At 40.0% G+C, this 27,619-nt stretch overlaps 2 protein-coding genes across 6 annotated transcripts in view; one reads left to right on the forward strand and one right to left on the reverse strand.

The window, feature by feature from the left end:
- LOC132399771 (RIPOR family member 3-like) overlaps positions 1–1,614 on the forward strand; it is a 187,369-nt gene extending 185,755 nt beyond the window's left edge. For 3 of the 4 annotated variants that reach the window (XM_059980503.1, XM_059980502.1, XM_059980504.1), the window contains exon 23: positions 1,251–1,614. In XM_059980503.1, coding sequence (XP_059836486.1) covers positions 1,251–1,342 — 92 coding nt within the window. In that variant the 3' untranslated portion in view covers positions 1,343–1,614. The remainder of the gene's footprint in view (positions 1–1,250) is intronic. The other variant, XM_059980505.1, reaches the window with a different exon arrangement.
- Positions 1,615–4,970: 3,356 nt separating this feature from the next.
- Positions 4,971–27,619, reverse strand: part of LOC132399773 (tyrosine-protein phosphatase non-receptor type 1-like) — a 109,983-nt gene continuing 87,334 nt past the window's right edge. For both annotated transcript variants that reach the window (XM_059980506.1, XM_059980507.1), the window contains 4 exons: positions 19,220–19,429; positions 17,091–17,252; positions 15,569–15,783; positions 4,971–9,282 (listed from right to left, as the gene is read on the reverse strand). In XM_059980506.1, coding sequence (XP_059836489.1) covers positions 9,066–9,282; positions 15,569–15,783; positions 17,091–17,252; positions 19,220–19,429 — 804 coding nt within the window. In that variant the 3' untranslated portion in view covers positions 4,971–9,065. The remainder of the gene's footprint in view (positions 9,283–15,568; positions 15,784–17,090; positions 17,253–19,219; positions 19,430–27,619) is intronic.

The raw sequence follows: 27,619 nt of genomic DNA on the forward strand, positions 1-27,619 counted from the left end.
TTATAAAAATCATGAAGAGCAAGGGTCCCAGAGTAGATCCCTGAGGCTCTTCACTGGTGATCGACCTCCATGCAGAATATGACCCATCTGCAACCACTCTTTGCCTTCTGTGGGCAAGCCAGTTCTGGATCCACAAAGTGATTTCCCCTCGGATCCCATGCCTCCTTACTTTCTCAATAAGCCTTGAAAATGCCTTGCTGAAATCCACATACACTATCTACTGCTCTTCCTTCATCAATGTACTTTGATGGTACAGGTCTCAGAACTGGAAGGGATTCTACCTGGACTGGATGGTGTTGGGATTTGGGTAGACGTTGGAGGACTGTTCATGTGAAAAGGTTGGAGCTTGCCAAGGTAACAAAGGCAAGGTCTGGGTTGTATCCTTTTCTCCATCTGGCACTTGGAAGGTAGGGGTGTCATTTGACTTGTATAGCAGCTCAAGGCTGTTGTTTAAAGCCCATGATACAACTTCTCCATTTGCATCATCATTTGTACCCCCAGCTGGTGCAATGGCTATTAAAGTCACCCATAATGAGATACATTTTGTCCTGGAGATCTAGGTTAGGTGGCCACATGAATGGTTCATTCGGGGGTTTGTAGACCAAGATGATATTTATGTGTTTTGTTTCAACTTTCAGAAGTTCCATTGAGCCAGCTTGGATGTTTGATGTGCTCATTACTATAGATTTATCTTTAACAAAGATTACACATCCGTAAGTTTGGCGAGGGTTGTCAATAGCCAAGAGCATTCCTGGCACATAGGGTTGGTTATTCAGCCTATGCGTTTCTTGTATGCACAAGATGTCCAGTTTTAAGTTTGCCAGGATTTTTGCTTTACTATGGCTGAAGCCTTCAATGTTGCGGCTTACGACTTTCATGATATCCAGTGGGTTTTATCCTTTTACCACTCACTGGATTGCTTGGTCTGGCACATAATGTCAGGGCAGGATTGGTTTCCTTTCAGATTAACAGGGTCACGGCCTGAATGTTCCTGACTCGACCTCTACACTAAGCTATGTTACTATGCCAGGAGAATAAAATGATGTAAGATGAGTGAACGCATGTGGTGGGTCGAAGGGCTTGTTTCCAGGCCAAATCTTATAAATGCAATTTTGTAAAAGTCAAAGCATACTGCTCAAAAATTTTACAACTGGATAAAAAAAATGAAAAGTAGTCAAACTGCATGTATATAAACTAAGAATTATTTTAACAAAAGGACCTCTTAACATTTTGCTTATTTTATTATGCAGGTGAAAAAGGTCGTTTAGCCTATGAGGCAGCTGACCGACTTTGGTATGAAGGAATGAAGCAAAACTCAACTACTCAAATTACTATTCTCTGAACATTGAATTTTTAAACCTTGTTAATATACATTGTTTAATAACTGTTTACCTAGTGATTATATTGTATAAAGATTTTATGAAGTGGTTATTCACCAAGGTCCAGAATATTAACGTGCAAGAAAATGGCTATATTTAGATCACATGAAAAAGCTGGACTTACTTCTACTATCGATTAAATGTGCAAATATTCTGTAGACTACCTAACTCATTTCTTTAATAAATGTTTGAAGTATTTGGAATAAACCATCATTTTGAAACCACAGTTCCATCAAGTAAAATCATAATGACAGATGTTACCAGACTGCTTTGCTGGTTGCAAATTAAACTATTCAGTTAAAACATTTTTGAAGAGCACAAAATGACTCGAGCATGTCATTGTACTGACATGGATAGTTTTACTGTGTTGACTGAGTGCATGTCCACACTGCAAGAATCCAACAAAAATCAACTGCAGTTTGCAGTCCAAACATGTAGAGATCTTTAAATTTTGTTAGAAAAATTAAAATAGGAAGTGTAAAAAAAACAGTACAAACATGTAGCATTGTATGAAACCATTAGGGTTCAAATCTACTTAAAAATATTTTTCAAGAGCAAACACACGAGGAAATCTGTAGATGCTGTAAATTCGAACCACACACACAAAATGCTGGTGGAACACAGCAGGCCAGACAGTATCTATAAGGAGAAGCACTGCCGACGTTTCGGGCCGAGATCCTTCGTCAGGACTAACCGAAAGGAAAGATAGTAAGAGATTTGAAAGTAGTGGGGGGAGGGGGGAAATGCAAAATTATAGAAGACCAGAGGGGGTGGGATGAAGCTAAGAGCTGGAAAGGTGATTGGCGAAAGTGATACAGAGCTGGAGAAGGGAAAGGATCATGGGACGGCAAGCCTTGGGGTGGGGGGGGGGGGGGAGGAGAGGAGAGAGAGAAGCACCAGAGGGAGATGGAGAACAGGCAAACAACTAAATATGTCAGGGATGGGGTAAGAAGGGGAGGAGGGGCATTAATGGAAGTTACAGAAGTCAATGTTCATGCCATCAGGTTGGCGGCTACCCAGCCAGTATACAAGGTGTTGTTCCTCCAACCTGAGTGTGGCTTCATCTTGACAGTAGAGGAGGCCATGGATAGACATATCAGAATGGGAATGGGACGTGGAATTAAAATGTGTGGCCACTGGGAAATCCTGCTTTCTCTGGCAGAGCATAGGTGTATAGCGAAACGGTCTCCTAGTCTGCGTCGGGTCTCACCAATATATAAAAGGCCACACCTTTCCAGCTCTTAGCTTCATCCTACCCCCCGCAGCCTTCTCTTATCATTTTGCATTTCCCCCTCCCCCTCCTAATTTCAAATCTCTTAGTATCTTTCCTTTCAGTTAGTCCTGACGAAGGATCTCAGCCCAAAACATCAACAGCGCTTCTCCCTATAGATGCTGCCTGGCCTGCTGTGTTCCACCAGCATTTTGTGTGTATAAATATTTTTCACCCACAGCCTTCAAGTTTATTTAACTCTTATCAAGCTAAATTGAGAAATGAGGTTTAGGCCTTGTATTTTGGTCTAGCAGCCAACAATGCCACAGTATATTCTGAGAAAACTAACTTTCTTGCCTGAACAGCCTTTCAAATCTGCTTTGATTTGTATCAAGACCTGTACATAAATTTGATATTTTTTATGCAGGATTTGATTAACATTAATTATCCTTTATGCAGCTATAATAAAGGTTTATAAGACTCAAACATCTCAATAGATTTGCAAAATTTGAGGGCAATAAAATTTCAATTTGTGGCATTTTGAACATTGTAGTTAAGGTTTAAATTTCTTAAAACTGTTAATCTTATTTTTAATCTTTTTGTAGTTAGATATTTTTCTTTCCCTCTCGCCATCCCATATAAATAGCAGTGGTAGGCAGGATCAAAATACTTTTTTTTTTAAGAATCTGGAAGATCTTGATTCTTACATTACTTTCAATTTTAAGTTATACCTCTCCTGTAATCTCATCTACCATATTTACAAATTTTCTACTGAACTAATAGGAACTAAGACATTATGGATTTAAGTTATGACTCTTAAAAATAAATCCTAGTAATTAGTTTAATCTCTTAACAGAACAATGAAGTGAAGATTAGTTGGTTTTACTCAGTTTTTCCTTTGTGCTCACAAATATGATGAGATGCTGGAGTTCCTTTGATGGCAAACTGATTTTCTAAACCACACTTAGTAACGGAAGAATTTCAACATTAATTTTCAAATTTTAACACATTTTTGCTACGCCAAGTTTCTTACAAATTTAAACTGAGTGCACATGTGCAAAAGAACCCAGTATACACCAGCTACTTAAAACAACTATTTGACTTAACACTTTTGTTTTGAGGCCCAACGTTCAATGGTCTTGTGGATAAAAGCATTTCTTTAATTCACCAAGTAAAAGTTTTGATGTTAAATGATAATCCAAAGAGAACATGTTGTGACAAGAATAAAAATATTAGATCATTCTCAGCTCAAATTGAAAAAAAATTGACAAAATTACAGCATATGAGCTAAAGTCAATAGCATCCACATACATAAGCATAGGTGAGGCATCGACTTGATTGTTTTAACTGCTCTTAAATTGAGCTGTCTATGACATGTCTCCTTTCAGTGCATTTCAAAAAACACCATAATCTAGTCTCAACTGAGATGGTAAGACATGAAACACAAGCACAAAACATTGACTGTACTTTTTTCCATAGATGCTGCCTGGCCTGCTGAGTCCCTCCAGTATTTTGTGTGTGTGGCACTAATTTTATATAGAGGTTAAGCAAAATATTAAACTGAAGCAAGATGCTGTATTAAATGAAATAGCTGCTCAAATTCTTAAATATTCAAGTTTCACCAGCGATTGAAGTCTGACTGCTTAAACCTTGAGTTAATGGAATTAACTGGAATTTTCCTGAGGCAGAGGCACTCAGTTTTTCTTAATCTGCTCCAGCCTGCTGGGCACATCCCAAGAATTTGCATTTAACACATTGCACAAATCAGATTAATGTGCTGCTAATTGCCTTCATGCTATTTCACATAATCTTTTAGACACATTTACTTAGCCCTTCACAGCCCTCCTCTCCACTACAACAGTCTGATTTGTATTTCACCCTTTCCCCAGTTCTGACATATGGTCATAGCCCCAAAACACTGATCCATTTCTTCTTGCACAGGTGCTGCCTGACCAGTTTTTAAAAAGCATTTTCTGCTTCATTTCAGACTTCCAACATCTGACGCAATTTTTTTTTTTTTTTTTAAACTGTTTGAACAGAAGACAACTTTCCAGTTTCAGATGATGTAGCAATCAGGACAGTGGTTGTTCATGTGGACAGTGATAAAGACATGGTAACTGGTGGAAAACAATGCAATTAATAGTTATTTTGACAAATTTGCTCAATTACTTACGAGAAGAATACAAACCTTTTACAATTTTTGATTTAAAATTGGATAATAGTGAAGAAAATCATTAGCAACCCCCCCCCACCTCACACACACAAAATCAGCTTTATTTCAGATTGCATTAAGATTGGCTGACCTGACTATGATTCTAAACTTGCAACCAAAGGTTTTGAGGTTTGTATCTGAATATGAAACATCAGGAGAAAACAAGCGATTTACTTTCAAATTGGTTTTATTTTGAAATTCTGATTTGTCGTGCACTTGTAAGCCAGCTTGTAAAATTGAAAATAGTTCTGCAAAAGTCCGAGTGCTGGAAAGCCCCAGACCCTGCTTCTTAGTTAAATGGTTTAACAATATAAAACCGTAGAAAATCATAATACATGCAAGAACAGCTAATGCTGCCTAGAAAATAGCAACACAGTTATTCTTAGTCTACAAGATACTATACAAAAAGTAAAATACACAAAGCAGTTTACTATTTGTGACAAGAAAGCTAAAAAAAAAAATGTGAAAACAGTCAAGTAGGAACATATTAAAAACATGTAAGAACAAGTAGGAACACCAGCTCAAGTAAAAAAAAATCAGCATATCTCAACGTTTTTTTTTAAAAGATTTCAGGTACAGAAAAGTGCAACATTTAACTCCCAAGTGCATTAAGTTACAAACTAAAAATGGTGCACAGTTTGCATTTCATAATCCTTGGAGTAAACCACTTTGGATTGTATGGTGTTTGAACAGTGCACTTAGGAGGAAACATTCAATGATCAAACTTTTGTCCTACTGAATTGTTTGAAATTAGGCTGTTGATAAACACTTAGTGCAAGCAATTAAATTTGTAATTTTAAATTAAAACCTAGAATTCAATGGAAATTTTATAAAAACAAACTGTGTTCCAGATTCACACATCAAAAATGAGTTGGCATTCTAAATAAAATTTTGTACATATTTGGTCCAAAAGTATTCAATAAAAACAAAAAATAATTCCAGTCAAGTCAGACACATCCCTGAAATTTATGGAAACTAGCGTGATCCTATAGAATTTGTTGCTAACCATTAAAAAAAAAATCACATTTCTGGGAAGACAACAAGAGGAAAAAAAGTATTTGCAACCATCTGCTCCTACCAAAAGAGTTCTTAATACCATTGGTCATGAGAACTGTTTTATCTTTAAGGCCATACAAATAAAATACTGAACAGATTTTCCTTACCAAAGCCATTAAAAAAATAGAAAATAAAATTTAATTATATATTATGAATAAACACCACCATAGGCAACACTCATAAATGAAAGCTATCCAATATTGTTGTTACTGTTAACTTGAATTAGTTACATTTATCAGACGTATCAGAAATATAGCCACATATGCTTTCCAAGCCTTAAGGCATACAAGTCACCTCTACTTTGAGCACACTAATTTTCCACTGTAAACTATGTGGATGTGCAGCAAGCAACTAAAAATTACATTCCACACTAAAAATATTTGTTGCAAAAATACTATTTGATTAGATTGATATCACTTCACAGGAAAGGCAAATTGAAATCAATCTTCTAAAGACTAAACTGGCAAAAATAAAATAAAAAGTGTGGAATACAATAAAAAGTGGTAAAATTATTTCCATTCATCTGAAAATCACATGAAACTTAAGATTAGATTATCACATTAATTAGACTGAGGTACCTATCACACTGACAAAGGAATGCTGATGCATGTTTTATAATATAGCATCCACAATATTTACCTCACAGAAGTGGTGGCCCCCACTGAATTTTGGGTTTAAAAAAACATATCACCAAACTAAAGGCAACATAAATTTCACACCCATTTTTCTGATCAGTTCCCATTATTTCAGATTTTAGTACCAATAGAAAAGTGGTCAGGAACTACTCTGACTATAAAGCCCATCTTTGAATCCTCCTCTTTTTGAACTAGAAGCACAGCAGTATAAGGAGCAACAAATTTGGGAATTTGTATACTATATAGTATATACTGTATATATTAAATTAACACAAGATACTCTATATACTATATTATATTCTGATACCAAATGGGTCTAAAAGCTACATTGTGCACTATACTTAAATTCCAAATGTAAATACAACATAGCCAAAACATTTCAGAACAATTGATATTCACCAGGTTTTGTTTTGTAGAAAACTTGCACTTTATTAATGGTCCTCAATGTTAATAATCCCAGAATGTGCAAGGTGGTAATACCACAATCTACTTATCTGTTCAATTATTTTATTGGTATGACCGTCTTTAACAAGAGCCAAGGAGAATTTTAATTAAGGCATATAGCAGAGCAGCTTAATAGTTTGTTTACATTAAAGCGACCATTTAGCAGTGTGTCATTTCAAAGGAATACCAAATCATCTGTTTTTGAATGTTACTGTACATACACAAAACATTATACACGGGTATTTAAGTTTAAAATTCTGCAATACAGGGTTAATTCACTGCTCACTTCTTGTACCCTGAGTGGTAATATTTCAGCACTGAGGGATTCAGATTGAAATAAAGCCAACTGAAATATTACCACAATGCCTCAGGCAAAAGCTTGGGAATGTAAACAACAGAAGAAATCAGATTTAAGGGTTTTATTTCTGATATCACTGCATTAAGAAATTTACCTCCAAGGTTCCCTCTAGTGTACTAGGTTTCAAGGCTTGTAGCAATATGGTCTGCTCAAGTCAAAAAGTGAGATGTGAACATGCCCATTGGTCAATTTAGGAATGCCTGAACTACACATTATATATTTGAAATGTGACAAACATCTCAATTACACTAATACGCATGTCATGGTGGATTCAAATACAAATACTCTAGCTTTTATACAAACATCCACCATGGGAATCAAACACAAAATTAACTTTTCAGTGTCTGTCTCATAACCACTGGCATCATTACCAACCAGAAAAACCATGCAATTAATATTCAGCATATGCTGCACATGTTCACAGTAGTAATTAAGATGCACATCTTTCACCTTCCAAGCGATTTCATATTTACTTTAATGATGGTACTGGAATCTACATGCATTCAACCAGAATGGTGTTCAATGTCCAACTGCCACAAACAATGGACATCCAGACCATTGACAATCATTCAACAAAGCAATTCTATAGCTTACACACTCTTAATTTTCTATTATAATATATTATGTTTCCCCATATTTTGATATACATGATCCAAAAATGGTTAATTTTTTTATATTTTCTCAAGACAACAGAACTATATATTGACTACTTACAGTTTTTCCTCAGATAAAGTACTGGCACCCTGTATTTTACAGGGCAGGTGGAGCTCAGCTTCCAGTACTACTATGAGGTATATCATTTTACTTTTCTATGAGCCCTTGATACAAAGCTCTGATTAAAAATGCTATATTTTCAATACACTGGTTTTAAAAAAAAAGTGAAATGTAGCTATACCTGTTACAAATAAATATGGAGTGAAAAATGCTTGTGTTGCAGACTTAATGGTCTAAGTTTTGTGTGGCACTGCTGTAAAAAATGCTGGTGGAAATGTTTTGCATTTTGTTGTATTACACCTCCCTATTTTCTGGTAGCTGAATAAGACTAGAAGCCGATTAATTTAATTTGCTTTCAAATGCTTTGAGCAAGCAATATTGCAAGTTTAATAGAAAATGGTTAATAGACACAGTTGATAAGGACCATTTTGCTAGAGTACCCTGAGCAGTGGTGGAAGCCTCTTAGCAGAACTGTTTTGACAGAAGTAACAAAGTAATGTCACAATTTTGCTGAGATTAACGCAATTTCGTAGCAGGCAAATCCAAACATGGTATAAAAAATATATTTTTTAACAATTGCAGTGTATCTGTAAAGAATGCAGAAGTTTAACACAAATGCTACATTGTATTTTCCAAGAATATAATATTGGACATTTTTCCCCCAATTGAACCAATGACAATTACCATTAACATTGCAATTATGAAATAAGTATACTGGGCTAAAGAATGCCTTCTGAATACACCTCTAAAGTGAACATCAAAAGAACCCAAAGTACACCACCACCCAGCTGGCCCTACACAGACACACATAAAAACACACACGCAAACACCCTAACCCATTTTATTTGGCATTTCTACTGCTTTCTCCTGAATATTCAAGGCCCTGAGATTTGAATGTTTTTCTCCTGGGACCAAGGGATTATAACAAACCCTAGTGCATCATCAATCTTATCCTCATAAGCTCCAGTCTTATAAATTGTTTGCTTCTTAAGACATGGACACTTCAGCATTTTGAAACAAGCTTTACTGTATAATACATTATCCTCTAGAGTAGTTGTCAATGGAAGTATGCCCTATAGCTGAAGTAAGCCCCGGCTGTAAGAGCAGCAAGTACACATACGTTAACCATAAAAGGTTTCCAATGTAATGATGAATGTTCTTCCTTCACCACTTCCTCATCCTTTTCACTTTTTTGTAGATTATCCTGTTCATTTGTCTGTATGGGCATAGATGCATTCTCTCCAGTGTGCCTCTTACGAAGTTCTGGTTCTGAACTGTAAAGCCAAAAAAGGCATCATTACTACAGCTAACACACAGATTATAGAACACATGCAGACCCTCTGGCCCATGATATCATGCTGAACTTTTAACTTACTCCAAGATCATCCATCAAGTTCAGCTGCTATTTTGAATCTGATTTATTATCACTGTATGTCACGGAATCTGTTATTTTGCAGAACCAGTAAAATACAAACATAAAGTTACTATGAATTACAAAACAGCCTATCCACTTTCTAGCCCATTCAATACCCATTAACACATGCATCCTTGTCATGATACCTTTCTATCTTTTCAATTCACACCATCCTGGGGCACAAATGTGTTTTCAGGTCAAGCAATGATTCACTTGGAACTTTTCAAATGTTGTACATCAGCTTCCCTCTCTGGACTGTTTCAGTAAAACAGTCTGCATAATCAAGGACCATGAACATTCTTCTCTTCTCCCCTTTCCTACTGGTCAGGAGCTTCAAAAGCCTGAAAGCGCATACCACCAGGCTCAAGGACAGCTTCTACCCAATGTTATTAGACCTTTAAAAATGTTCCCTAGTATGACAAGTTGAACCACTGCTCTACATACCATCCTTACACATGTGGAGAAGGATGCTTATATGAGAATGCTGTTCTTGGACAACAATTCAGCATTCAACACCATAGTTTCATCCACAACACCACTGTTCATCAACAAGAAGCTCAGAGACCCTGGCCTCGCCCTGCCTTGTGCAGATGTATCCTGGACTTCCTGTCAGATCACCAGCAGGTGGTAAGAGTGAGCTCCTTCACCTCCCCCCCCCCCCTTTGACTCTCAGTACAGGAGCCCCTAAGGGCTGTGTACTAAGTCCCCTCCTTTACTCCCTGTCTACCCATGACTGTGTCACCACCCACAGCCGTAATCTGCTAATTTAATTTGCCGACAACACTACATTGATTGGCCTTATCTCAAAATAATGAGGTGGCCTACAGGGAAGAAGTCATTTCTCTAACGCAGTGGTATCAAGAAATCAACCTCTTCCTCAATGTCGCAAAAACAAAGGAGCTAGTTGTGCATTACAGGAGGAATTGAGACTGGCTAACCCTTGCTGACATCAATGGATCTGGGGTTGAGAGGGTAAACAGCTTTAAGTTCCTCAGCATCCACATCACCAAGGACCTCATGTGGTCAATTTGGTATGAGCCCCCAAATCACAAGAACTTTCTACAGGGGCACAATTCAGAGCATCCTGACTGGCTGCATCACTGCCAGGTATGGGAACTGTACCCCTCTTAATTGCAGGACTCTGTAGAGTGTGGTGTGGACAGCCCAGCGCATCTGTAGTTGTGTACTTCCCATGATTCAGGAGAATTACAAGGACAAGTGTGTAAAAAAGGTCCATAGGGTCATTGGGGTCCTGAGTCACCCCAATCACAATCTATTCCAGCTGCTACCTTCTGGGAAACTGTACCACAGCATAAAAGCATGGACCAACAAGCTCCAGGACAGCTTCTTCCAGCAGGCCATCAGACTGATTAACTCATGCTGATTTGAGTGTACTCTATATTACATGACTTTTCTATTTATTATAAATTACTATGATTGCACATTTAGACAAAGATGCAACAAAGATGTTTACTCCTCATCTATGTGAAGTATCTAAGAAATGAGGTCAATTCAATTTAAACCTCACAATCCACCTTATGATCTTGCACCTTTGTTACCTGCATTGCACTCTTTGCTGTTACACTTTATTCTGCATTGTTATTGTTTTACTTATTCTCCCTCAATGCACTGTGTAATGATCTGATCCATTTGAACTGCATGCAAGACCAGCTTTTCACTATCTCAGTACATTTGACAATAATAAACCAATTCCAATCACACACAGTAGATGTGATGTAATTTCTCCTGTACTGAAGAAGTCAAAAGTGGGTGACCATTTCAAATAACACCTCTGTTCAGTCTGCAAAGGTAATCCCTAGCTTCCAGTTGCCTTTCCACACAACTCAGACCTCTCTTCTCCTTGACCTCTTCCAAAGTCCAATAGACACCCATGTAACAGCATTCAATTTCCCACTGTTCACATGACTTAATGAGATCAACAATTTCAGGTAACGAGTCTATTCAGAACTGGCCAGTTGCTATGAAAGGTGATCAACCGTAACTTCAACTTTCCCAATTTCAGAAATGCTGCCTGAGCTGCTAAGTGTTTTCAGCAATTTGCTTCCTCCCTACCCCTTCAGTGATTTGCTTCTTCAGAGCATTACTTATGGATCCAGTACTGTTTTTATCTCTTCCATCCCTTTTCTCCATTTTTATTTGAATCTTTCTATTTAAATCTCCAATCATACCTCTAATAAACAAGCCTTCATTACCTTCTCTCAGGCCAGCACAACCATTTCATCATTGATCCTCTCGGTCTTTGAACAATTACAGGCATTCCCACCCTGCTCATCTTGTCCCTTTCTTTTGGAACTTAAAACACATTTGATTATTAAGTTTGTTCAGTCCTGATGAAAGGCCAAACACCTATCACTTTCTCAGAGTGAGAGGAGAGGAGTGACTGGGCACTTGGGGAGGCTGGTAGGTGATAGGTGAAACCAGATGGAAAGGGACTTGGAAAGATAAACAAAAATAGGAGAAAAAGATGAGCACTCATGAATGGGAGGAGAGAATCACACGTGAGTTATTCAAAAATGGAAAAATTAAATATTTCTGTCAAGGGGTTGTAAGCTACCCCAGTGGAATATGAGATGATGTTCAGTATAGGTACCTAATCCATGTTTAGCTTCACCAGTACAGAGGATGCTACACCACCAGCATAAAACGTAGCAGACTAACTTGGAAGAGGTGCATGTGAATCTCACGACTTACCTGGAAGGGCTGGAGGTGAAGTGACAGGCATTATAATGCCTTCAGGTATAGGGGAAAGTGATGGGGGATAGGGAGGGAAGAGCAGACCAGGAGTCCCATTTAGAAATTAAAAATGCTCTGGAGAGAAAAAGGTGACCGGTCGTGGGATTTCAATTCAGCTGGCCGAAATGGCAGAGGATGCATTAGATAGCAAGGATGGAAGGGTGAATGGTGAGTACTAAGGAAAGCTACTGGATTCCTGCCTGGGATTACAACTTTTGGAAATAGGGCATTTCAAAAGCTCAAGAACAGGGAGCTTCAACTTGAGAAGCAGAGACACATCACTTAGAAGCCTCTATCCCATCCTTTATGCCCTGCAATCTTCCTTGTTCCCTCAGTCCTGATATATATTGATTTGCACCTCTTGCTTCCACTGATGCTGCTTGACTCATCAAGTTCTTCCAGCATTGTTTTTTTTTTCTATTTTTACTCTAAAGTTTGTTCAAAGAATGCAAAACATTTCAATTTGGATACCTAGTATATATTTTCAACAAATCTCCCAATTTAACTGCCTGCATTTTAATTGGGAGTAGATACTTCCAAAAATATAAAATGATCTTTATTGTTACAATGGAAATCCTTGACTTAATTATTTCAAAGTTTGTACTTTATAAGTCTGGATGTTCATTAGCTGCCTAATGTCATTGACTTAATATGTACAATGCATTAGTGACTTAAACTTCTTCCATTAGACTACAAGGCACAGGAACAGAATCGGGCCATTGAGCCCATCATTTCCAGTCTCATTCCACCACAGCTGATTTATTTTCTCTCAATCCTATTCTCCTGCCTTCTCTTTCATATCCTTTGATGACTTACTAATCAAGAACCTATCAACCTTTGTTATATACCCAATGAATTGACATACACAGCAGTCTGGGGGAATGAATTCAACAGATTCGTCATCTTCTGGCTGAAGAAATGTCTCCTCATCTCTGTTCCAAAGGGATGACCTTCTATTTTGAGGATGTACTCTCCGGTCTTAGACTCCCCACACTTTAGGGAATATCCTCTCCATGTCCACTCTATCTAGGCCTTTCAATATTTGGAAGTTTTTAATGAGATCCTCTCATTCTTCCTACTCCAGTAAGTACAGGCCCAGAGCTATCACATGCTCCTCTTCCTCTAAACCTTTCATTCCCAGGATCATTCTCTGGGACCTCGCTGATGCTAGCATATCTTTCTTTCTTGGGTAAGGGGCCTAAAACAGTTCGCAATACCTCAAATGCAGTCTGACCATTGTCTTATAAAGGTCTGGTTTTACACTGGCAATTATCCTTGGTTTTATATTCTAGTCCTCTCAAAATGAATGCGAACACTGTATTTGCTTTCCTTACCACCGACCTAATCAGCAAGTAACATTTAGGGAATCCAGCATGAGGACTCCCAAGACCCTTTGCACCTCCAATTTCTGAATTTACCCATTTAGAAAACAGTCTATGCCTAAATTCCTTCTACCAAAGTGACGACCATACACTTCCCTCCACTATATTCCATTTGCCATTTCTTTGCCCATTCTCAATCTGTCAAGTCCTTTTACAGTCTCTGCATCCTCAAAATTACAAAGATAGGTGGAGAGGCAGGTACAAAGCCATCAATTCACCAAATAATTGACATACAACATGAAAAGAAGTGGTCCCAGCACAGAACCCTTAGGAACACCAGTAGTCACCAGCAGCCAAGCAGAAAAGCTCCCCACTATTTGCATCCTGCCAGTCAATCTTTTGTCCATGATAGCATCTTTCGTGTAAAACCATGGGAACTTATTTTGTTTAGCAACCTCAAGTGTGGCACTTGTCAAAGGCTTTCTGAAAATCTAAATAAACATCACCCATTGAATCTCATTCGTCTATCCTGCCTGTTACTTCCTTAAATAATTCTAACAAGTTTATCAGGCAAGATTTCCCCTCAAAGAAGCCCTGCTAACTTTGGCTTATTTTATCATATGTCTCCAGTGGCTTGAAACTTTATCCTTAATAATAGACTCCAACATCTTAGCAGCCACTGAAGTCAGGTTAACTAGCCTATAATTTCCTATCTTTTGCCTTCCTCCCTTCTTAAAGACAGGAGTGTCACTTGAAACTTTTCAATCCTTTTTGACTATTCCAATCTAGTGATTCTTAAAAGATCACTACTAATATCTCCAAGATCACTTAATCTGTCTATCAGACCCTGGGGTGCAGCCCATCTTTCCAGTTGATTTACCTACCTTCAGATCTTTCAGCTTCCAAAGCAATTTCTCCTTAGTATTAGCAACTACACTTTTGCTGCCTGCTATAGTGAGACCAACTCAAAATACTCATTTCGTTTGTCTGGCATTACTACATCTCAAGTGTCACTTTCTAGCAGCCTGAAGTCTTCTTTCCCTTCTTCTACCTGTTACATATCTGAAGAAACAGCTTGTATTCACTTATATTATTGGCTAGCTTGTCTTCATATTTCATCTTTTCTCTCCTTAGTGTATATTGTCTTCTGTTGATTTATTAAAAGCTTTCCAATTCTCCAGCTGCCCATCTTATTTTTGCTATAATATGTGGTTTCTCTTTTGCTTTTATGCTTTCTTTGACTTCCCTGGTCTGCCACAGAAGTCACATCCTCCTTTTAGAATACTACTTTGGTTTGTGTCTATCCTTTGCCTTCTGAATTGCTCCCAGAAACTCCAGCTATTGCTTTTCTTCCATCATCCCTTCTAGTGTCCCTTTCCAATCAACTTTGGCAGCTCCTCTCTCATGCCTCTGTAGTTAATTTTATTCCACTGTAATACTGATACATCTGATTTTAGCTTCTTCCTCCCAAACTGCAAGGTGAATTTTACCATATTATGATTATTGGCTCATAAGGATTCATTTACCTTAAACTCCCTAATCAAATCCAGTTAATTACACAATACCCAACTCAGATTTTCCTTTTCCCTAGTGGGCTCAAACACACGATGCTCTAAAACAAACAAACAAACATCTCGTAGGCATTCTACAAATTCCTTCTCTTTGGATTCTGCATTTTGAAATCTCCCATGACTGCTGTAGCACTGCCCTATTTACAAGCCTCTTCTATTTCCTGTTGCATTTTGTACCTCACATCCTACTTTTTGGAGGCCTTTATATAACTCCCAACAGTATCCTTTTACCCTTGCAGTTCCTCAACTCTACACACAAGGATTCTGCATCCTCCTATCTTATGTAACCTTTTTCTAAGGATTTAATTTCCTTTTTTTTAAACCAACATAACCACCCCACCTCCTCTGCCTATCTGAATGCCCTTTTAAGATGCATCCTTGGATATTAACAAATTTGAGTTGTTCAAATGCGAAAGAGTATTTAAGAGCATGCTATCATTCCTGGAAGGGAAACTGTTAACCACTGGAACAATTTTAAACTGGTTATCATTACAAATACCTTTCTGCTTGCGACTTTATAAGTTGGTTTATTTTGCCATCGGGGATATCTTCCATCGTTTGTTCACATGTTCTTTCATCTGGGACTGGAAAACATATCCTCTGATCTGGTGTTTTTCCATTGGCCGTTTCTGTTGCACGTTTTGGAGGCCTTGGAGGTGGAGGACTATGCTCTGGTGGCGCAAGGTCTTCATTGGAAAGCTCCTTCCATTGTTCCTTAAATATAAAGGAAAGTTTTACAAGATATTTAAGTCAGCTAACTACTCAAATAATTTTCTTCCGTCTGTTTTTCTCATTGTAACATAGGTGGACCATATGAGTAAGATAAAGATGACACTGATGAAAATGAAGCATCAGTTTGAACTGTGATTAGTCTTTCCTCTTCAAAGTTTAACTTGTAACCCTTACAAACTCCAATTACAAATTAATTATGCTTACAAAATAAGAATTCTTATGTCAATCAATCATGACTGAATGAAATTTAGAGTACAACACTAATGTGAAATCATGAAATAGCTTTGTTGTATCAAAGTAATTCAGAAAAGCAGCATGGACTTTAAACTTATTTTAAAGCCATTACAACTTTATGGAAAAGAAACATACATATTCAATATTTCTTATTAAATTCGTAATAAGTTTAACTGAAAGCCATTTGGTGAGATTTCATTTCTACTGCACCAGAAGCTAATGCTGAATGGAAGCAGCCACTTTATTTACTCAGCTTCAGAAAGTGTTCCCAGGATGCTTTGTACAATCTTTAGTTTATAGTCAATAAAGTGCTTTTAAAATGCACTTGACAAATGGAGAGGCCCCAGCAGTCAAGCAGAATACACCAATGACCCTCAAACAACTATGTAATCAGTGACAAATAATGTACAAGTAAAAGGAAACAGTGCTTTATTTAATAACATGTCGTCCACTGGGTAGAAAGGTTCTCCATCAGATGCTTTATCTGTAAGGTAACATTTACTGTAGTGTTGCAACACCTAGCCATGGATTGTCAACTTGGATTATTATGCTTAGGATTCCAAACTGAAATGTGAACTCACAAGCTTCTCACTCAGGTAAATTTACCAAACCAAAAAATTACATGCATGCATTGCTGGAAAACCATAAAACTGGTCAAAGTTCTCACCAATATTAGAGTTTGAGTACTTTTGCCGGTTTATCAAACTACTGTTGCAATATCCACTCAAGTCAACTCAAGACCCAAGCAAATCTCAATGCACTGAATAGAGTGCAGTATTATCAAAGATGTTGACTTTCAGGTAGCTTATTAATGTGAAATCTTCATCAGTTTATTCAGCTGTAATATTCCACAAGAATATTCAAGAACAGCCAAAATTGTTAGATGAATAAAAGTTATAAATTGGTTCATGCCATTTGTAGGAAATTCCTGTACATTGACTGGCTGTAGTAATTTATGAAGTATTATTTAAAATTGTTGAGGATCTCCAAGTTTCTAAATTAATGCATGCTCTTTGATAACAAGTCAAATTAATAAACAAAACTGGAGTGCTCACTTGTACAGAAGGGTCTCCCATGATGAATTTTGCCCCTTCAATAATAGCCATGTAGGAGAAACGCATTTGATCGGCAGTTTGAATAAGACCCATACGATATTTTCTCATTTCTAATAAAACTTGTTTAACATCCACAGATAAAGGTTCTTTCCGTTTATCCATCTGTCAATAAAGAAAAATTGATAATAAAGACAAAAAATTAGAAAATTAGAGTATTCAGTTTGTTTCTATAGCATTCAAGTTTAGTGAGGGATGGAATAGAACAGCAAAGAGATAGTGTTGGAGGAGTAGGGAATAAGAATACAAAGGAGACTGAGAATAAAATGCGAGGGATGGAGACTAAGATAACAGAATCAAACACCCAATAATGAACATAGGGACAATTAATAACGGCTGTATCTATCAATGCCCTCATAATTACATCTGTATAATTTTTACAATCTTTAAATATATCATAATTTTAAAACTAGTTCTCTTCAACTATACTGAGCACACATTAAGCACTCCATGTAGTAACTAAAATAAGGAGAATGACCCAGTTTACTGGTGACTGGTCTATGCTTATGATACAAGGTTTTATTAATGATGCAAGGTCCCATATACATGTCCTAAGGTATTAGGAAGTTGCTCATTTGTTCAATAAGAATCATTCAAATTTCTACTGTAAGTTCACTAAAATATTTGTAACTTTCAGGCTGTGCTTTAAAGACTTATAAAGTATTATCTACAGTTACAAAATGTGAATACTCTAGAAATAGTCATCAAGCTGGAAACATCATTTTCTTTGCAGTCCTGAAATTGAGGATGATTTGCTTTTCTCAATATTACAAATGCAAAATCAAAGTGGGAACCAGATGTTCTTCCTCAGATGGATGAGTAGTGCCATAGGAAAAAAAGATGGGATTATTTGATAGTGTACTACTTCTATTCGCTCCCAATGCATGCCCTGAGGTTCTCAACAAATTCCAAACACTGGTCTCCTGTTCTGAGCAGTTACAGGCCAGAGACCGCCAGGAATCAGTAGGGATATTGCATTTCTTTGAAGAAACCACATTACTGAATCCTGTAACAGAACATGCAATAGGATTTCTATTCTGAGAATCTTCCCAACAGAATGCATTGGCATAATTAAGGTCTTAATGCTAGGGATGTTGGTTCAGGAGAACACAGTTATTATTATTCCAGTAAACTTAGAGGATTTTATGGACACAGAATCACTGATAGTTTTACAGAGCCCTTACGTACTTGCTGTTAGTCCAAGCATCAGAGGTACAAGACCATAAAGTCTAGGAGCAGAATTATGCTATTCAGCACAGTGACTAGGCTTCACCATTCAATCATGACTGATTTAGTTTCCCTCACAACCCCATTCTTTTGCCTTCTCCCTGTAACCTTGGAAGCCATTAATCAAAAACCTATCGATCTCCACTTGAAATATACCTAATGACCTGGCTCCCCACATCTGTGTCAACTAATTCCATAAACTCATCATCCTCTGGCTAAATAAATTCCTCATCTATTCTAAAGGCAGTGCTCTCTGACCCAAGACACTCACTGTTTGAAACATCCTCTCCACGTCCATTCTATCTAGTCATCTCAATATTCGTTAGGTTTCATAATAAGATCTTCCCTCACTCTTCTAAACTGTTGCAGATACAAGACCAGAGCCATCAATTGTTCCTCACGTTAACCCGTTCATTTCCAGAATCATTCTTGTACAAAAGACAACCACAATCTTTTCCAGCATTGGGTTCATGAACAAATTAGATGAATTACCTTTAGTGGTAACAGATATTCAAACAAAGCAACAGCTACTGGCATTTTCCTCCTGATTCTCTTAAGGTTTAGAAGCTTTTATTGGTTAATAGATTTTTTTCTGAGATTTACGTGCATACACTACTGGGAAATCAGCTAGCTGGTTTTGTTCATATCAACCGTTTGGCCAGGAAAAATTTATCATTTGACTAGTAAACCTATTTCACTATGTACAGTAACCTACCACTGACATTCAGACAATAATAACATTGTTACACACAAACTCACCTTCAACCGTTTATAACATTACTGTATTTTAAGCTCATTTTGATAAACTCTGAAAGAAAAGCGGTGACATTATACATATTACATACCAGCAGAAGACATGTGTCGACCAGTGAGAAAGTGCCAGATCTTCCTATCCCTGCACTGCAATGGACCACAATAGGTCCGTGATCTGGATTCAGTGAGCCAGATTCCCTCACTTTGAAAAGGAAGTTAAGGAATGAAGCAGGAGATTCTGGAACTCCAAAATCAGGCCATGTGGTATAATGAAAGTGCAAAATTTCCCTGGTTTCTTTGGTCTAAGTTAGAAAAGAGATAATGGAGGAACAAACACATCAATGCATAGAAATGGCTCAGAAAGAACTTTACATTAAAGTACATGCACATATCCTTACTGGTTTTAAACATACTTTATCATGTCAAGTGAACTAACAATTTTATATAATTTTGTTTACCTATCTTGTGAAAACTAATGCTCTTTAATTTTTATTAATTAATATATAATCCCTACGGAGAAAATTCATATCCTCCTACCCCCAATTCAGGGGCAGTGGTCTTGTAAGTTTAAAAAAAAGCCCTATGTGTACTCTGTACTTCACATCTGTAGAGTAACATAACAGATATTCATAATGTGAATAAGTTTAAACTTTGTTTCAACTTTTAATAATACTTAGTGTGAAATTTTATTTGTATTGTGCATTATACATTTCGAATACATACATTATAAATTGAAAATGTTGCACACAACTGTGTATGCAAACCAGTAAACACCACTGGAAGATGCAAGCACCAATCTCTACACATCACACCAATTCTAAAAAGTTTCCAAACTGTAGAAAATAGTTCAATGAATGCCAGCCTCATATACAAAGTTACAAAAATAAAACCTGCAATCAGTGGTAGGGGATTGGGACTAGGGAAAGGGGAGCAAAAGGTTTCATATGACTTTTTATTAATATAAAAATATGACAAACATCCTTTTCTAACAATAAACCTTTAAAGCCAAATTAATTTGTTCTATTTGTTGTGCCAGTTCATATTGCTACATTAAAAGGGATAATTTTATCAAAAATAGAACATAGAAATCTACAGTAAATTACAGACCCTTCGGCCCACGATGTTGTGCCAAATGTGTAACCTACTCTTGAAACTGCCTAGCATTTTCCTACCACATAGCTTTCTATTTTTCTAAGCTCCATGTACTTATCTAAGAGTTTCTTAAAAGATTCTAATGTATCCACCCCTACCACTGTCACCAGCAGTGCATACCACACACCCACCACTCTGTGTGCAAAACAGAAAAACTTACCTCTGACATCTCCTCTGTATCTACTTCCAAGCACCTTAAAACTCTGTCCCCTTGTATTAGCCATTTCAGCCCTGGGGAAAAGCCTCTGGCAATTCACACAATCAATGCCTCTCATCTTATACATCTCTATCAAGTCGCCTCTCATCCTCTGTCACTCAAAGGAGAAAAGGACAAGTCCACGCAACCTGTTCTCCTAAGGCACGCACTCCAATCCAGGCAACATTCTCGTAAATCACCTCTGCACTCTTTCTATAGTATCCATTATCCTTCCTGTAGTGAGGTGACAAGAACTGAGCACAGTATTCTAAGTGCGGTCTAACCAAGGTCTTATATAATTGTAACATTACCTCACAGCTCTTGAACTCTATCCCACGGTTGATGAATGCCAATATAGCGGAAAAAAAAACAACTCTGAAGTGCAGAGGGACTAAGGAGGTTTGGCTTATAATATTCATACAAAATATTCTGCTTAAACAGATCTGAAAAATTGGAATTAAGAACAATTCCTTTTTCAAACAACATGCAAAACAAATTCTCTTCCCACCTCTTTGTGATGGATATTGCACAATCAATATCAAATTTGTATAAGATGATAAACTAAAACGGAAAGGAAATTGTTCTGAGAAATGTAAAGGGTAACACTATTCAAAGAGCAATCAGGTTCTTTAACCAGAGGGGATAACTTCACTTGCCCCATCGATGAACAGTTCCCATAACCTTTAAAGGACTACATCTCATGACATCAATATTTATTGCATGTTAATTTAATTTTTTTCATTTTTTGATCTGCAGTTTATCTTTTGCAAATTGGTTGTTTCTGTACTGCTGAATGTGGTCTTTCATTGATTCTATTGTGTTTCTTGTATTTACTGTGAATCCCCACAAGAAAATGAATTATAGGGTTGTATTTGGTTCTATGTATATAATTCAATAAATTTACTTTGAAATCTGAAAAATGATAAACTTGAACAAAGGTACATTACTTTTGTGCCAGCCAATTGCTGCTCCTTTAAATTTCTTTCTTTATCAATCTTTTTTATTGTGTTTTGAGTAGATAAATATAACAATCATAATGATACAGAAATCGGGATTACATTAATAACGGTTAACTTATACATAAACAGACTCCGAGTAACATATTAAAAATATCTTTCCAATATTTTTCCAAAAGAGGACAAGACCAGAACATGTGAGTCAAGGAAGCTACTTCAGACTTACATCTGTCACAAACAGGATTTATATGGCAATAAAACCAAGCTAACTTATCCTTGGACATATGGGCCCTATGAACTACCTTAAATTGGATCAAAGTGTGCCAAGCACACCTTGAAGTGTTTAACTAGTTGGAGAACTTTCTCCCATTTCTCTATAGGTAAAAGTACCTGAAGTTCTTTTTCCCATTCATTCTTAATTTTATCAGATGTACCTAGACATATTTTCGTAATCAGATCATAACTAATTGCTATTAAACTCTTCTGATAGGGGTTTAAACCTAAAACTTTTTCTGTAATTTCAGTTTGATGTGATACAAGAAAAGTAGGTAAAATAATATTCAAAATGTTTTGAATCTGTAAATATCTTAAAAAATGTTATCTAGGCAAATTATATTTATTAGACAACTGTTCAAAAGACATGAGCAGTTATCCGTGAATGAGTCACGAAAACATGTTATTCCCTTCATTTTCCATAAAAGAAAAGCTTGATCAATTCTGGATGGTTGGAAGAAAAAATTATATATAATAGGACTTGACAGGATAAATTTATTCAATCCAAAAAATTTATGAAATTGAAACCATATTCGTATTGTATGTTTAGTTATTGGATTAGTCATTTGTTTATTCAGTTTAGTAAGTGCAAAGGGAAGCGAGGTCACTAAAATAGAAGCCAATGAGAAACCCTGTACAGACTCACACTCAAGGTTCACCCATCTTGGACATTGAATTTCATCCAAATCTTGTGTCCGGAACATTAAATATTGCCCAATAACAGAATCTTAAGTTCGGCATTGCCAATCCAGCATCCTTTTTTGATTTCTGTAAAAATTTCTTAATTAACCTAAGATTTTTATTTTGCCATATATATGAAGAAATTTTAGAATCAGTAATGTCAAAAAGGTTTTAGAAATGAAAATTGGTACTGCCTGAAATAGATACAGAAATTTAGGTAAAATGATCATCTTAATAGTATTGATTCTACCAATCAACGATAGGGACAATGGGGACCATTTAGTAAGCAGTTGTTTAACATGATCAAATAAAGGTAAAAAGTTAACTTTAAAAAGATCCTTATGCTTCTTAGTAATTTTAACACCCAAATAAGTAATCAGTAACCAGTCTGAATGGTGATTGTCTATAGGCTGGAGCTTGCATATTTAATTGGAAAATTATTATGATTCAATTTATAACCAGAAAAACTTCTAAAACTACTAAACTGAGCAAATAGTGATATTATTACAGGGATTGATTTCTCTGGGTTAGAGATATATAGTAACAGGTCATCGGCATATAGTGATACTGTAGCGGTGTGCTACATGCAGCGCTAAAATTACGACACGGAGTCAGTAACTGCAGTCGAAGGAAAAAACTTTATTTGAAATCCTCAGCCTCACTTTTAAGCCTCCCTCAATCTGCCCCCCGTGGCGCAGAGGCTCCAAAGCTCTGTGTTCGCAAACCCCCGTAGGCTATCTAATTGTGAGCTGGTTCGGATGTGCCAGGAAATGGGTCGCCACATAACCCCCCCCCCCCCAAGAACTGGCGATACACCCCCCAATGTCCAGCACGAACGTGGACCCATTGTTCCGGAGCACCATAAACGGCCCCTCGTATGGCTGCTGCAACAGTGGCCGATGCCCGCCCCTTCGCACAAACACAAACTTACAGTTCTGCAGGTCTTTGGGTACGCAGGTCGTGTTCCGCCCGTGCTGTGAAGTGGGTATGGGAGCCAGGTTACTGAGCTTCTCGCGTAGTCTGCCCAGGACTGCTGCTGGATCTTCCTCTTGCCCCCGTCGGGCTGGTAGGAACTCCCCGGGGACGACCAGGGGCGCGCCGTATACCAACTTGGCCGACGAGGCGTGCAGGTCGTCCTTGGGCGCTGTGCGGATGCCGAGTAGGACCCAGGGAAGCTCTTCCGCCCAGTTGGCTCCCCGCAGGCGGGCCATGAGGGCCGACTTCAGGTGACGGTGGAAACGCTCCACTAGCCCGTTCGACTGTGGGTGGTAGGCAGTTGTGTGGTGCAGCTGAGTCCCCAAAAGGCTGGCCATAGCTGACCACAGGCTGGAGGTGAACTGGGCGCCTCTGTCGGAGGTAATGTGGGCCAGTACACCAAAGCGAGATATCCAGGTGGTGATCAGGGCTCGGGCGCAAGATTCGGAGGTGGTGTCGGTGAGCGGGACCGCCTCTGGCCATCTTGTGAACCGGTCCACGATAGTCAGGAGGTGCCGCGCTCCTCGCGACACTGGCAGGGGGCCCACGATATCCACATGAATGTGGTCGAAACACCCGTGGGCGGGATGGAATTGCTGCGGTGGGGCTTTGGTGTGCCGCTGCACCTTGGCCGTCTGGCAGTGCATGCACGTTTTGGCCCATTCACTGACCTGTTTGCAGAGTCCGTGCCAAACGAACCTGCTGGAAACCATCTGGACAGTTGTCCGGATGGAGGGATGTGCCAAGTTATGAATGGAGTCGAAAACATGGCGCCTCCAGGCTGTCGGGACGATGGGACGGGGCTGGCCGATGGCGACGTCACAGAGTAGGGTCCTCTCACCCGGGCCTACGGGGAGGTCCTGGAGCTGCAAACCGGAGACTGCGGTTCTGTAACTCCGAATCTCCACATCTGCCTGCTGTGCCTCTGCCAGTGCCTCAAAGTCTACCCCTTGAGAAAGGGCATGAACGGTAGGGCGAGAGAGCGCATCCGCCATGACATTGTCCTTACCCGAGACGTGCCAGACATCCGTCGTGTATTCAGAGATGTAGGACAGGTGGCGTTGCTCGCAGGACGACCAGGGGTCGGACGCTTTCGTAAACGCAAAGGTAAGTGGTTTGTGGTCCGTGAACGCGGTGAAGGGCCGACCTTCTAGGAAGTACCTGAAATGCCGGATTGCCAGGTAGAGCGCCAACAGTTCCTGGTCGAAAGCACTGTATTTGAGCTCGGGTGGCCGCAGGTGTTTGCTGAAAAACGCCAGGGGTTGCCAGCGACCTGCGATGAGTTGCTCCAGCACCCCACCGACTGCCGTGTTAGATGCGTCCACTGTGAGGGCAGTAGGGGCGTCCATTCTGGGATGTACTAGCATTGCGTTGTTCGCCAAAGCTTCCTTCGTTTGAACGAAAGCGGTGGCAGACTCCTCGTCCCAGGTAATGTCTTTGCTCGGACCCGACATCAGGGCGAACAGGGGGCGCATGATCCGGGCAGCTGAAGGGAGGAAGCGGTGGTAGAAATTGACCATACCTACGAATTCCCAAAGGCCTTTGATCATGGTGGGTCGGGGGAAGTGGCGGACCGCATCTACCTTAGCGGGCAGAGGGGTTGCCCCGTCTTTAGTAATCCTGTGGCCCAGGAAGTCAATGGTATCGAGTCCGAACTGGCATTTGGCGGGGTTGATTGTAAGACCGTACTCACTCAGTCGGGCGCAGAGTTGACGGAGGTGGGACAGATGCTCCTGACGACTGCTGCTGGCTATGAGGATGTCGTCCAAATAGATGAACGCGAAGTCCAGGTCCCGTCCCACTGCGTCCATTAACCGCTGGAACGTCTGTGCGGCATTCTTCAGACCGAACGGCATGCAGAGGAATTTGAAAAGGCCAAATGGGGTGATGAGAGCCGTTTTGGGGACATCGTCAGGATGCATCGGGATTTGATGGCACCCTCGGACGAGGTCTACCTTGGAGAAGATCCGTGTGCCGTGCAGGTTTGCTGCAAAGTACTGAATGTGCGGCACAGGGTAGCGGTCTGGTGTGGTAGCCTCGTTCAGCCTGCGGTAGTCGCCGCACGGTCTCCAGCCTCCCGTCGCTTTGGGCACCATGTGCAGGGGGGAGGCCCATGGGCTGTCGGACCGCCGGATGATCCCCAATTCCTCCATCCTCTGGACCTCCTCCTTCGCCAGTCGGAGCTTGTCCGGGGGAAGCCGCCGAGTGCGGGCGTGGAGGGGTGGTCCCTGGGTCGGGATGTGGTGCTGTACGCCGTGTCGGGGCATGGCCGCTGTGAACTGCGGTGCCTGGACCGATGGGAAATCCGCCAGGAACCTGGTGAAGTCATTGTCGGACAGCGTGATGGAACCGAGGTGAGTGGCTGGCAACTGGGCTGCACCCAGGGAGAACGTTTGAAAGGTCTCGGCGTGTACCAGTCTCTTCCTGGGCAGGTCGACCAATAGGCTGTGAGCCCGCAAAAAATCCGCACCCAGAAGCGGTTGGGCTACGGCGGCCAGTGTGAAGTCCCACGTGAACTGGCTGGAGCCGAACTGTAGCTGCACCTGATGGGTGCCATAGGTCCTTACTGTGCTGCCGTTCACGGCCCTCAGGGGGGGACCCGGTGCCCTGCTGTGGGTGTCGTAACTCGTCGGAGGTAAAACGCTGATCTCGGCACCAGTGTCGACCAAAAACCGGCGTCCCGACATACAGGAGGCTATCCCGATGGCTAGCCGCCGTAGCCATCAGCGGCGGCTGTCCCTTGCGTTTCCCGGGAACTTGCAGGGCGGGCGACAACGGCGGGCTTCTGCGCCCCACCACTGGTGGTAGAAGCACCAGTGTTCATTGGGCCAGGGGTTGGCGGGTTCTGCGGCCGGGCCTGGACTGGTTTGCTGCTGGAAGCGTGGCTGGGAGATCTCTGCAATGGACACCCTGCTCACCTTTTTGGCGTTCCACAGCAAGTCCACCCGGGCTGCCACCTTCCGGGGGTCACTGAAATCCGCGTCGGACAGCAGCAGACGTATGTCCTCGGGCAGCTGCTCCAGGAACGCCTGTTCAAACATGAGGGAAGGCTTGTGTCCTCCGGCCAGAGACAACATCTCATTCATTAAAGCCGATGGAGGTCTGTCTCCCAAGCCATCCAGGTGCAGTAAACGGGCAGCCCGCTTGCGCTGTGAGAGTCCGAAAGTCCTGAGGAGCAGGGCTTTGAATTCCGTGTACTTGCCGTCTGCCGGGTGCGACTGTACGAACTCCGCGACCTGGGCCGCTGTGTCCTGGTCGAGGGAGCTCACCACGTAGTAGTAGCGGGTGTCTTCTGAGGTGAGCTGGCGAACGTGGAATTGGGCTTCGGCTTGCTGGAACCATAGGTTCGGTCGCTGTGTCCAGAAACCTGGCAGTTTCAACGAAACCGCATGAACAGAGGCGGCATCGGTCATTTCTGGTCCAAAAATCATTTGGACCGTCGGGGTCACCAATTGTAGCGGTGTGCTACATGCAGCGCTAAAATTATGACACGGAATCGGTAACTGCAGTCGAAGGAAAAAACTTTATTTGAAATCCTCAGCCTCACTTTTAAGCCTCCCTCAACCTGCCTCCCGTGGCGCAGAGGCTCCAAAGCTCTGTGCTTGCAAACCCCCGTAAACTATCTAATTGTGAGCCGGTTCGGATGTGCCAGGAAATGGGTCGCCACAATACCTTACGCATCTCATTCCCACAAATAATGCCAAATATATTGGGTGAATCATGAAGAGCAATTGCCAAGGGCTCCAATATCAAATAGTAAGGGATTGAAAGGACAACCTTGTCTGGTACCTCGAAAAAGCCTGAAAAAGTGGTATCTCTGATTATTGGTAAGTACAGAAGCCAAGGGTGTATGATATATCAATTTAATCCAAGATATAAACTTCAGGCTAAAGTTAAATTTCTCCAGCTTGTTAAATAAATATTCCCATTCAACTCTATCAAATGCCTTCTCGGCGTCAAGCGAAATAACACATTCTGGAGTTTTAGATGAAGCAGTATATACAATATTCCTTAACCTCCTAACGTCAAATTACGAGTATTGATTTTGAATAAATCCTGTCTGGTCATCAGAGACAATTTGTGGCAATACATATTCCAATCTAATTGCCAATATTTTGGAAAAGATTTTGGAGTCCACATTCAACAAGGATATATGATGATGCACATTCAGTGGGGTCTTTATCTTTTTTAAGAATTAAATAGATGTTTCATAAAAGGACTGTGTTAATTTACCTGCAAATAAGGCATCCTTAAAGATT

Source organism: Hypanus sabinus, chromosome 9, assembly GCF_030144855.1.
Source record: "Hypanus sabinus isolate sHypSab1 chromosome 9, sHypSab1.hap1, whole genome shotgun sequence".
Taxonomy (NCBI): domain Eukaryota; kingdom Metazoa; phylum Chordata; class Chondrichthyes; order Myliobatiformes; family Dasyatidae; genus Hypanus; species Hypanus sabinus.